The sequence below is a fragment of the Sinocyclocheilus grahami genome, unplaced genomic scaffold, assembly GCF_001515645.1.
Source record: "Sinocyclocheilus grahami isolate Dianchi unplaced genomic scaffold, SAMN03320097.WGS_v1.1 scaffold324.1, whole genome shotgun sequence".
Lineage (NCBI taxonomy): Eukaryota > Metazoa > Chordata > Actinopteri > Cypriniformes > Cyprinidae > Sinocyclocheilus > Sinocyclocheilus grahami.
In genome coordinates this window covers 1351736-1365058 of record NW_015505503.1, presented here as the reverse complement: position 1 = coordinate 1365058, position 13323 = coordinate 1351736, and the positions used below count along the sequence as shown (strand labels likewise).

Here is a 13323-nt window from a genome sequence, read left to right as displayed (position 1 = left end):
TCTCTGTCTGTCTGTCTGTCTGTCTGTCTGTCTCTCTAGTTGTGTAATAAGTGGGATAATGTAAAGTCAGCTTTCACTTTGCATCAGGGTTCTCATCACACTTTCGGATTTATTTTGCAATAATATGCAAAATAACATGGGGAAAAAAACAACAACTTTTACATGAATTAATGCAGCCAAAAATTACAACATAAAAGTTCTAATACAGTCGATTATAATTTGGCTTGTTGCTTTCTTGATTTTGATCTTGGAAATCCTTTTCAAATGGTTTTATCTGAATTTAAAAAAATGAATTATAGCCTTGCACCATTAGAGTGTGTGTTCAGAAAGCCAACCTGTATGATCACACATCCATTCTCATGATATTCTGTGTGTGAAAGGGAGACAGGGCAAAGTGTTGTGAATTTCCTTTAGTAAGGTAGTTGTTGCTGTTGAGATGCTCTGCCTTCAGTTTTGGGGAGGTGAAGGGATGTGATGTTAATTGCCGGCAGTTTGCTGCTGAAATGTGCTGGCCACATGCTGCCACTCACTCACCCCCTCAACAAAGACACAATTATTCAGAGAGAGAGAGAGAGAGAGAGTGGGGGCGAACACACTCTACCAGATCTACCCAGCACTCACTGTTTTACTATTTCTGTTTATTTCTCTCTCTCTCTTTCTCTCCATGTATAGAGAAATAAATATAAAAGGTATTTATTTATTTTGCTGTGAAATAACTTTTTATCCCCCAAAGTGTGTAATTCAAGAAGTATTCAAGAACACAGTCAAAATGTAGTTATTGTGATAATGAAATAAATCAAACTTAGCAATTCTGTCAATATTTTTTGCTACTTAAGATTAAAATATTAGACACTTTTAAAACATATTTTTCTTAATGCTCGTGTTTGTGAGGCAGTGCGTTCAACTTTAGTCTGATAGTGCAGTCTTTTTTAAGTGCATTAAAATCATGATATTAGCTTGTTGCCACCATTTTTTTTTAATCGCCACCAGCATCAGCAGAAATATATTGTAAATATGATCTTTTCTGTCTCTCTCTTCAGTCAGTGACTAACTACTAGTCAGTAGTTTTGCAAGTATTTGTTTCCTCTGATTACCAGAGTAAACATGCATTTAGCTTAATTTTCACCACTGATGCATTCAGCATATGTAATCAGTGTTTTCATGAAGGTTTGTCTGGTGTCAGTGCCTTCCTACTATATTTTACCAATTGAAAACTTTCAAGACTCTCACGAGTTGACTTTTCATAATTGTCTGCTCTGCAGCGGAGGACCCGACTGAAAACTATGTGAAGCTGAGAGATTTTGTGCTGGTGAAGCTGTGCTTGACTCTTTCGTCCTTCTCCAGTGAGAAACTCTCTCAGGGCTTCAGTGAAGAGATGGTGTCTGAGGCCAGAGAGAAACTCAAGATCAACAAGGTAACATCTCTTGCAGGTTTACTTGCTTTATTATTTCTGTCCATTTTCATTAATAGCTATAGTCAAGAAAAGACATTAGGAGAACAGATGGGAATTAAATTTTTGTAGGCGTTAAAAGTCACAAGCTGGATTCAAACCTGCATTGCACCACAGCTCAGTGTGTTATACATTGAATAGATATTTTAGAGTTTTAATGATTTTAATGTTTTATTTTGCTATTAAAGGGTTAGTTCACCCAAAAAATGAAAATTAGCCCATAAATTACTCACCCTCAAGTCATCCTAGGTGTATATGACTTTCTTCTTTCAGACGAATCCAGTCGAAGTTATATTAAAAATGGTCTTTGATCTTTCAAGCTGTTTCATGGCAGTCAGCGGGTGTTGCAGTGCTTCAGTCCAAAAGAAGTTAAATAAAAAGTGCCCATCCATTAAAAAAGTGTCTCTCACGGCTCCGGGGGGTGAACAAAGTCTTTCTGTAGCGAATCCATGCGTTTTTGTAGGAAAAATATCCATATTCAAAACGTAGTAATCACTTTAATGTAGCTTGCGCCAACAGTCCTACACGGAAGCAGCTCCGGGCGGATGACATATGAGGTCATATTTATGGATGGGCACATTTTATTTCACTTCTTTTGGACGGATGCATGCAACACCCGCTGAGTGCCATGAAACAGCTTGAAAGATCAAAGACCATTTTTAATATAACTCCGACTGGATTCGTCTGAAAGAAGAAAGTCATATACACCTAGGATGACTTGAGGGTGAGTTATTTATGGACTAATTTTAAATTTTGGGTGAACTAACCCTTTTAAGTTTCCTGGAGACCATCCCAGTAGGCTAGCTCACAAGAGAGTGACGACCAAGATATTTGAATAGCACCTGTTTTCAAACCTCATTAAATAGTTTGATTAATTTCAATGAATTTTGAACTCTTTGTTTCAGTCAAATTAGTGGTATGTGATTATCACGAAAAATGGCAGTTTCTATGCTTTGAAATATTTTATGTGTGCAGCACTGTTTATTTTACATGGTTATATTGGTGCATATCAGTTGAATTCATTAAATATCGTTCTATGTTTATTTATTGGGAAACTGAAAGTATGGTTATATATTTTTACTCTGTTTTTTTATTTTGAATATTTTTTCAGCTATTTTACCCAGCCCTTGTTTTGCCTTGTTTCTTTGAAGCTTTACTGTTGCTGTATACTGTAGATAAAAAGCCAAGCAATTAAACAGTTAATTCTTCAAAGAGTTTGTGCATTTATATATAGAGGTAATGACCTGGTTTTCAACTTGTAATGCCCCTAAAGGTAGGAGTGAACATTCGTTTCCTCTGGGGGCCGCTGGCCATTAGCAGGTAGTGAGTGGGAGTGGGCCTAACAGTGACCCCTGTGGGACTCCTCTCTCTCGCCACTCCAGCCACTCTTTAACTGCTCCAATTATAACCCAGCATCCCCTTTTATGCCCCACAATCCCCTCTGTTCATGTTGTTTGTGAGTGTTTATCTCAGGGTGGTGCCTATGGCATGGCCAGGCAAAATGCTTGGCTCTCCATACTACCCTAGTGGGAACTGCGTGAGGTATGGTGGACCTCTCGGAGTCATGGTTACTGAAGGAGTCATGGTTACAGATTCAGAATAGCACGGGAATCTCAGAGCAAGATGCTTTTAACCCAGAAAAATGGACAAGGTTAAAGAATCAATCTGTAATCGCTGCTCTTTGCGGTTACAAAACTGCATTATTCTCCATTGAGAGTTTGCATATGGACATTTGACGTTACACCTTATTGTAATGTTATATGCAACATAAGATTTCATGTTTGATCAATTAGAAACAAATAATTTCTCTGAAGTATAAAAAAGACTTCCAACAAAACTTAGGAAAGTTACCTACATAACACAGTGCATATTATTTCATGTGGTTAATTATGCATGATGTTCTTCTTTTGATTCAGGTTTTGACTTTTGCATTTGTGAATGTCACAGTTTATGCTTTATGGATAGCATCTGTGGCACACTGACAGTTTTTACGCTTTTCTTATGTAGCTGTGCTAGTTCTTAGATCTTGTATCACTCAATTCTCTCTTTATTTTCACATGTTTCAGTATTTCATGTCCATGTTGTATTTATTTGTTTGGGAAAACAGCATAATTGAATGAATTTTTCACAGTCGGGCTGGTCATTATCATAAAATAAACCCCCTCAGGGTGAGAGAAGGCCCCTCAGCTTTGTTTCCTAATTGCCCTATCTGTGTTTATTTTGCAAAAATGTTGGGCTTCCTGAACTCTACTCACTGGAATTACATTGGTAACACATAACCAGACTTTCAACTGAAAGTAGTTCCACTTCTAAAATACAGTATATTGACAATGTTCACATTTTGAATAAAACATTTTAGAATCCATGCAAGTGCAAGAAAATCTGAACCTCACATATTCTGCTCAAGATGCCACAGATGCTGTCCCCAAACTTTAGCTTGAAAAAGCTAGAATATTTATTAAAGGAACAAAGCTTTACAGTATGTCTCTTGTATGCTGTCTAACTTTCAGAAACATGCACGCCGTGTTTATGAAATCCTGCGCCTCCGAAACACAGACATGAGCGATGAAGAGAAAGCCAGAGAATTTCGTTTGGAGGTGAAAAAAAGACTCTATGGACCCTACAGAGTAAGTGTGTGTTTTATCTGCTCATGTTAGCTGTAGGTCCGTCCCTGTTTGTCTGCATTGACTGACTGCTTTTAAGAAGCAGAATGACTGCAATCGGACTCGGTACACGGAGTGCATTACCCATTAGGCGTGTAACTGCTACAACTCCCATGCAATGATTAGTCAGTCATAAAGTGCAGAGAGCGGAGCCTGAGCTTCGTGTGCTGAACATGGATTTCAAGAAACAACCAAACAAGTGAAGTCTTGCCAAAACAAACCCCGGTCACGACTGCCAAGATCGGCCTGCTTGTGTAACGTTCTCCAAACCGCACAGCTCAAACTACAACATGTGAAATGAAGCATTTCTGGACTTCAAAGAGAGCTGCACATTTCTAGCTGTGTTTATATGTGCTGTATAAAAATGAACAGAAACAACCCTTTCAGTGCTGCTGTTCTGATATTCTGCAGTCTTTGTCTGGTATAATTTATTCATAGTTTGCGCCGTTTCCTGTGTGATCCTCTCACGCGGTGTTAAGAACGAGAGGGACCCGAGGCCTCGGTCTGGGTTTGTTTGAGGGTATAATGGCTCACACCGGGCGGCAGCGGCAGCCGCAGTCTCCACATCCACACCACGAGCTCCATTCACAACAAGTGTCATTATTACAGATTTGCATCTGATTTAAGCGGAGCCATTTAGCAGGGAGAATGCAGCACCCAGTCACCTGCACACGGACGGACTCTCTCTAATCCGCTCTCTCTGCATGAAGACACACTACAGTTGTGTATCTCAGGACTGGAGCTGTGCAGTATCACTAAATTCTTTTGACCTCAATAGTCATCTTTCTGCAGGCTTGTGTATGTGTTATAGTTATAATTTGACACGCAGTATTTTAATGTCTTAAGTAGTAATCCTTAAGCTCACACAACCTCTGCGCTGGTTATCAGCAAAACAAAATCTGTGCATTATCTTACTGGCCAAAATATTTAAAGGAATACACTACTGTTTAAAAGTTTGGCCTCAGTAAGATTATTATTATTTTTTAATAAATTAAGACTTTTACTCCGCAACAATGCATTAATTGATCTGAAGTGACAGTGAAGACTTTTGTAATGTTAAAAAAAATGTGTATTTCAAATAAATTCTGTTTTTATATATTTTTAACATTTTTTGGAACTTACTATATTCATCAGTAAATTCTAAAAAAAAAAAAAAAAACAAGCACACGCAGCACAACCGTTTTCAACTGTGAAAAATAACACTTCAGTGGTGCTGTAGTAAAAATAGAGAATTATCATTTCATATATCATTATTTTGTTCAAAGTTTGAATTTCTTCAATATTTTTAGACATGTTTCTATAGTGAAAGCATATTGTTAATGTCTTAAGTAGTAATCCTTAAGCTCACACAACCTCTGCGCTGGTTATCAGCAAAACAAAATCTGTGCATTATCTTACTGGCCAAAATATTTAAAGGAATACACTACTGTTTAAAAGTTTGGCCTCAGTAAGATTATTATTATTTTTTTAATAAATTAAGACTTTTACTCCGCAACAATGCATTAATTGATCTGAAGTGACAGTGAAGACTTTTGTAATGTTAAAAAAAAATGTGTATTTCAAATAAATTCTGTTTTTATATATTTTTTTACATTTTTTGGAACTTACTATATTCATCAGTAAATTCTAAAAAAAAAAAACAAGCACACGCAGCACAACCGTTTTCAACTGTGAAAAATAACACTTCAGTGGTGCTGTAGTAAAAATAGAGAATTATCATTTCATATATCATTATTTTGTTCAAAGTTTGAATTTCTTCAATATTTTTAGACATGTTTCTATAGTGAAAGCATATTGTGGCTAGTAGCTATCATGTCAAAAAAATAGCAATTTATGACATTGTTTCTACTGTGCAACTCAAAATGAGAAAAAATAGATCATATTCTCACACAAAACTGTCTTGGAATATAGTATATGACGTAGAATTCTTTTAGGACATTTTATTGTTATTTTTTTTAAATATGATGTTTTATAAACCGTATGTTTTCATCGTATGGAAAAGAGCAGCATGAACATGCTGCTGAATTTCTCTTTTTGAGTTCCACAGTAGAATGAACCTCAAACAGGTGTTGAAACTTTCCAGTTCTCTGGAGGTTTTTGCAAAATTCTGTTGCCAAAGATTTTGTGCAATGGTCTTTATCTTTTCATCTCATTTCATTTATATTTTAACTGGATTAACTGTTTCTTTTCGATGCATGCGTCTTGATTCTCCTGGGCTGTTGTGGTGATATTAGTTGATACGTTGCAGATAATGTGGTTTGATATGAGATGTGCTTTGGCGCTGAAGCTCCAGCAGCGGTAATGTGTTGGATCAGAACCACTCTCGTGATGACACTGTCCAGGACAGAGAACTCTGACAGCACAATAACCACATACACCAGACGAAAGAGACGGAGCCAAAGAAAGAGTGAAAAACATGAGGCTGGAAAGGAAATAGAGCAGGATCTGCAGACCACATGCCTGTAGAGGTCTCTTTACTTTGAATGTGTTGCAGATTTTCCTGTCTTCACAACATCTTGTCTGTGTGTGTGTGTGTGTGTGTGTGTGTGTGTGTGTGTGTGTGTGTGTAGGTAGGGATGTAGGAGGTGATTCATTAATAATGAACTTGGCCCAACATTTCAATACACACTTGCTTGAAGGTCTCAGAATATCAGTAAATTGTTGTTATTGATATAAGATGGATTAACATTGCAAACTTTCAAACTTTAAGCTTTTAAAACTATTTCAGACTGAAAACCATCAAACTTAAAACTTTTTAATTTTTCAAACTTTCTGGTCCGGCTTGACAAACTTTTTTTTATCTAGTTTTATATTATTATTTTTAAGGAAATGTCTCCTTTGTTGTTATCTAAATGTACGGTGGTTCTTTCTGAAGACTGCTGAATAACTCAATGTAGAAAATGTCTTTTTGCACTCTCTGCAGCCATTTCTTTTCAGGAATATAATATCGGTCTTTAGAACAATCCTAAGGAAAAGGAAACAAATGTTTTGGGAACACAACATATTCTTAACTTTAATCTTAAAAGAAAAATGAAGAAGAATTTTGTTCTGAAGAATGTCTTGTGAATCCAGCCTCAATACTTTCTGACACCCCTAGATTTGCACACAGCGTCTCACTAAAGGTATTACACAATAGAGCTGTTCAGTCGGGATACCAGTATGTAGAGCGACCCGACAGGCTAATTTACCGTGGCTTCTCTCTGGAATTTCCCATAAGTTTTCAATAGTGGTTTTCAATTGTGGCAACATTTTGACATTTGTGTATCGTAAATTACACACAGAAATACCTCATATGTAAATGTGAAAGCTTTTTTTATATGCAAGGGACATCAGTGGTCGGCTGATTTGTCATGCAACGTGCTTCTGTTAGCAAATTGTGTTTTAGAGAAAGTAGATGAAGAGGGAAAACTGCTGATTGGCGGCTTGCTTATGAAGCTGAGACAGAAGTATTGTAACAGAAATTTAGAAACATTACATGCAGAAAATAATGTTTTTCAACTGTTTAGTGAATATTTTATATATTATATTTAGTGTATGTGACCCTGGGCAACAAAAGCAGTGTTAAGTCGCTGGGGTATATTTGTAGCAATAGCCAACAATACATTGTATGGGTCACAATTATCGATTTTTCTTTTATGCCAAAAATCATTAGGATATTAAGTAAAGATCATGTTCCATGAATATATTTTGTACATTTCCTACCGTAAATATATCAAAACTTAATTTTTGATTAGTAATATGCATTGCTAAGAACTTCATTTGGACAACTTTAAAGATGATTTTCTCAATATTTAGATTTTTTTGCACCCTCAGATTCCAGATTTTCAAATAGTTGTATCTCGGCCAAATATTGTCCTAACAAACCATCAATGGAAAGCTTATTTATTCAGCTTTCAGATGATGTATAAATCTAAATTTCAAGAAATTGACCCTTATGACTGGTTTTGTGGTCCAGGGTCACATATGTGTTTGAATGCTAAATCTGTATGTGTTCTATGTGTGTGTATGCGCTTTCTTTTCAATTCATGTTTCGCGAGTCTTGGTTCGGTGCCAAAGCCTCTCAGCAACCTTACAGACTCGATTATTGTTCACGGCTCTTTTATTTCTCCTCTCTTTCTCTCGCTGTGTTTTTATGCATGAAGTTTAGCTGTGATGTAATCAGATTTGCCCTGGGGTTTCTGTTCAATGGCAGCTTTTGGATGGGATCGGGTGAGCTGCTTTGCATCTTATTTTCTCCTGCGCCGTACTGACACCTGTGTGTTTTCTCCCAACACTTTTGCCGTGTGTGTAGAAAAACCAGCGTGAGCTGACTAAGATGCAGAAATGTTTGAGGCCAGAGGAGTTGGCGTCCCACATCAGCCAGATGGACACGAGACTGCAACACGAGGAGCTGGAGAAAAGCTACCAGGATGTGCTGGCGGAGTATCGCAGAGTCCTGGAGCGACTGGCTCAGGCGTGAACACACGGAGACTTCTGCTGGAAAGATCTGGAAAAGACTGGCCCACACACACACACGCACACACACTGTTCTATTGCATTGTATCCAGTGTTAATAAGGGTTTAAACCTGACACATCTGCATTTGTTACTTGTGTGATAGACAAGACGATGGGCAGTTATTCACGTAATTAGAGATGAGTGCATTGGTCTACTGTGAAGATGAAGATTTTTGAGTTGATATTGTTATTGGTTTTTCCATCAAACATTTTCCTTAAAATGTAAAAATGTAGATTTTGAAGCACTTCCTATGAAAAACAAATAAAATGTTTTGTATATTGCTCAAATGTATCTCTTTGGTGATGTGTCTAAAATAAAAAAAAATCTTAATTTTACTTATCAGACTGTAACTCTGCACTGTTTGATGTTACGGTGTTTAAAACTTACATAATACATTATGTGTTTGAAATACACAGCTAAAAGTTTGGGGTAAGTTTTTTGGTAACACTTTATTTTAAGGTGTCCTTGTTACACGTTATATGTAATTACTATTATAATAACTAATTATGCATAATTATATGCAAGTAACCCTAAGCAAAATCCTAACCCTAACCATATAGTGACTCAGTACTTAAATGTATAATTACACTGTAACAAGAACACCTTAAAACCGTTTTTTTTAAAGAAATGAATGCTTTTATTCAGAAAAGATGCATTAAACTGATCAAAATTGACAGTAAAAATTATTTTTGTCAAGATTTTTTATTTCAAAATAAATGCTCTTCTTTTGAACTTTCTATTTCAAGAAATTAAATTCTTATTTATTTATGGTTTTTACACTTTGGTTTCATAAGAAAAGCTTGTTGAAGGTTACTTCATTTGTGGACTCTAAACCCAATGGTCAAATTCCAGAATAGAGGTAGACAAGGGCATCTGAAACTGCCAAGTGCAGTAATGTCAAGACAGTCACTGATCTATGGGCTGAGATCTGATAGTCTTCATCTGTGAGCTGAACTGTTTTACTGTTACATCCATGAGATGATGTAAATTCAGATGAATGTCATGTCACAGGATGTCGAAGATTAGCTGGCGATACACTGAGATTTAGCTGACAGTACTGCACAATGATACAGAATTGAAACCTCTGATCATTCACTCATTTCAAGTCAATTCAATTTGCAAGCAGAAATGTGCTGTAAAATTTGCTCCCTCCCTTTTGCAGCTAATGCATCTTCTGATTGCGTTTAGCATTGAGTGCTTCACTAATGACCGTAAATCTGAAGCCCTTCCTGTCGCCACACCGACCACTCACACTGATTCCATGGATGAATTACCATCTCTTCCCTTTTACTCTACACAGTTAAAAAATTAAGGTCTGGAGGTTAATTTTCATTTGTCATCCTCTTCAAATGCGAGAAGTTGAGCACAGAACTCTTGACCATGTCAGATATTAATTGTATCCTCTCATGTTCCTCTGGCTCCTGAGTTCTTATCAAGGCCTCTCGTCTAAATCCAAATAGAGAGGAATAATTAATTTGGCTGGAGTATCTGGAGTGTTAAAGAGGATTTCCATTGTAGGATGGAAAGATTTTGACAGTAGATATTGTGGTGGAACTCATAATGATGCTCCTCCTTTGGGATTTTGAGAAAGATTAGACCCAGATAACGGCTAACCCTTGTATCTCAAGTGTTCTGAAGACATTTCATTGCTTTTCAGCTGGTGACCAGATTAAATAACAAATTAAAATGATATACACTCTTAAAAATAAAGGTTCTTTATTGGCATCTATAGTTCAATTAATCTTTAACATACATGGAACCTTTCTATTCTTTATAGACCTTATGCTTCAGAGAAACAAACGCGCCGCCATCTTTAGAATTCTGTCTTTGAACTTCCGTTTTTGCGGTAGTTCGGGTGCATCACTGTTGAAGAAGTGGGTTTATTTATTGTAGTTAACGAAAGTTATGTGCATTGTAATGTTTAAAGCAGATGTCATAAGAAATTAGACAATTTTAAAATAAGCGGTTCATTCATAAATTAGCATGACTTCACTCTGTGGAAATACAAACGGAAGACAAGCACAGCGCTGAAAATGGGTGGAGCTACATAAGATCTGTAGAGATAAAACAGAAGTTCAAAGACAGAATTCTAAAGTTGGCTGCACGCTTGTTTCTCTGGGGCCTAAGGTATAGTAGAAAATACGGTGGGCCAGTAGTGTGCAACCCAACGAAATCTCCACAACACAATGGAAACAAGTCGTAATCATGGTACAACAGTAATACCCATTTTCTCAAGAAAGAAACTCGTAATCCTGAGCGCAAATGGAGAAAAACTAACTTGGAAGTTTTTAGAATTGCATGGAAAAACAGTATGTCCAGCTATAGACAGGCTCTAAAAGCTGCCAGGGCCGAGCATATCCACAAACTCATAGAAAATAACCGAAACAATCCAAGGTTTTTATTTAGCACAGTGGCTAGATTAACAAATAACCAGACGCCACCCGATCTAAATATTCCCTCACAGTTTAATAGTAATGACTTTACGAATTTCTTCACTGATAAAATAGATAACATCAGAAATACAATAACAAATGTAGATTCTACAGCATCTAATACTTCAGCTTCATTCATCGCACCAAAAGATAAACTGCAGTGCTTTACAGCTATAGGAAAGAAAGAGCTAAATAAACTTATCACTGCATCTAAACCAACAACATGCCTATTAGATCCTGTACCCACTAAATTACTGAAAGAGTTGTTACCTGTAGCACAAGAACCGCTTCTCAATATTATTAACTCGTCGTTGTCTTTAGGTCACGTCCCAAAAACATTCAAGCTGGCGGTCATTAAGCCTCTTATTAAGAAACCACAACTAGATCCTAGTGAACTGGCAAATTACAGACCAATTTAAAATCTTCAGTTTATGTCCAAAAGTTGTCTGCTCAACTGTGCTCCTTCCTCCCAAAAAAAGATCTCTATGAAGAATTTCAGTCAGGTTTCAGGCCCCACCATAGCACAGAAACTGCACTTGTTAAAATTACAAATTACTTGCTTCTTGTGTCAGACCAAGGCTGTATCTCATTGCTAGTTTTACTTGATCGTTCAATACCATAGATCATGACACTCATAGATTGATTACAAAACTATACGGGTATTCAAGGGCACGCTTTAAGATGGTTTAGATCCTACCTGTCCGATCGCTACCACTTTGTTTATTTAAACAGGGAGTCATCTCAATTATCACCAGTAAAATATGGAGTGCCACAAGGATCTGTCCTAGGTCCTCTGCTATTTGCAGTATACATGTTGTCCCTTGGTAATATTATTAGAAAATATGGGATTAGTTTCCACTGTTATGGTGATGATACTCAACTATATATCTCAACAAGACCAGATGAAACTTCTAAATTATCTAAGCTAACAGAGTGTGTTAAAAATGTCAAAGATTGGATGACCAATAATTTTCTCCTATTAAATTCAGATAAGACAGAGATATTACTAATTGGACCAAAAAAACAGTACACAGAATCTCTTGGATTACAATTTGCAACTAGACAGATGTACTGTTACTTCCTCTACAGTCAAAAACCTGGGTGTTATATTAGACAGCAACTTGTCTTTTGAAAATCATACTTCCCATGCTACAAAAACAGCATTCTTCCATCTTAAAAACATTGCCAAGTTACGAAACATGTTACCTGTTTCTGATGCAGAAAAGCTAGTTCATGCATTCATGACCTCTAGACTGGACTATTGTAATGCACTGCTAGGTGGTTATCCTCAATAAACAAGCTACAGGTAGTCCAAAATGCAGCTGCTAGTGTCCTTACCAGGTCAAGAAAATATGATCATCACTCTGGACTTTTAGTAGTACCTAGGATAGCAAAGTCCACTAAAGGAGGAAGAGCTTTTTCACATTTGGCACCCAAACTCTGGAATAGCCTTCCTGATAACGTTCGGGGTTCAGACACACTCTCTCTGTTTAAATCTAGATTAAAGACACATCTCTTTGGCCAAGCATTCAAATAATGCATCTCATAATCTTTTACTGCAGCTTTAATTGATTTCTCTGTACATTTCTGCCATATGTACATTAACTGACATAGTCACCACTGATTTTCTGTAAAGCTGCTTTGCAACAATTTGTATTGTGAGAATCGCGATATACAAATAAACTTGAATTGAATTGAATTGAATTGAATCGTAACACAACGGAAACAAGCCGCAACACAACGGAAACAAGCTGCAACACAATGGAAACAAGCTGCAAAACAATGGAAACAAGTCACAACACAACGAAGACAAGCCGCAATGCAACGGAATCAAGCTGCAACATAACGGAAACAAGACACAACACAACGGACACAAGCCGCAACACAACGGACACAAGCTGCAACACAACAGAAACAAGTCACAACACAACGGAAACAAGGCACAACACAGAAACAATGCTGTTTGATTATTTCTTTAATTGATTTCTCTGTACATTTCTGCCATATGTACATTAACTGACATAGTCACCACTGATTTTCTGTAAAGCTGCTTTGCAACAATTTGTATTGTGAGAATCGCGATATACAAATAAACTTGAATTGAATTGAATTGAATTGAATCGTAACACAACGGAAACAAGCCGCAACACAACGGAAACAAGCTGCAACACAACAGATACAAGTCACAACACAACGGAAACAAGGCACAACACAGAAACAATGCAAAACGAAATTAGCACAACACAACGGAAACAAGCCGCAACACAACGGAAACAAGCAGC

General features: G+C 36.9%; 1 protein-coding gene across 1 annotated transcript in view; it reads left to right on the top strand.

The window, feature by feature from the left end:
• hat1 (histone acetyltransferase 1) overlaps positions 1-9071 on the top strand; it is a 42307-nt gene extending 33236 nt beyond the window's left edge. Inside the window, exons 8-10 of the mRNA XM_016294751.1 lie at positions 1263-1414; positions 3961-4077; positions 8405-9071. Coding sequence (XP_016150237.1) covers positions 1263-1414; positions 3961-4077; positions 8405-8572 — 437 coding nt within the window. The 3' untranslated portion in view covers positions 8573-9071. The remainder of the gene's footprint in view (positions 1-1262; positions 1415-3960; positions 4078-8404) is intronic.
• The last annotated feature ends 4252 nt before the right edge of the window (positions 9072-13323 follow it).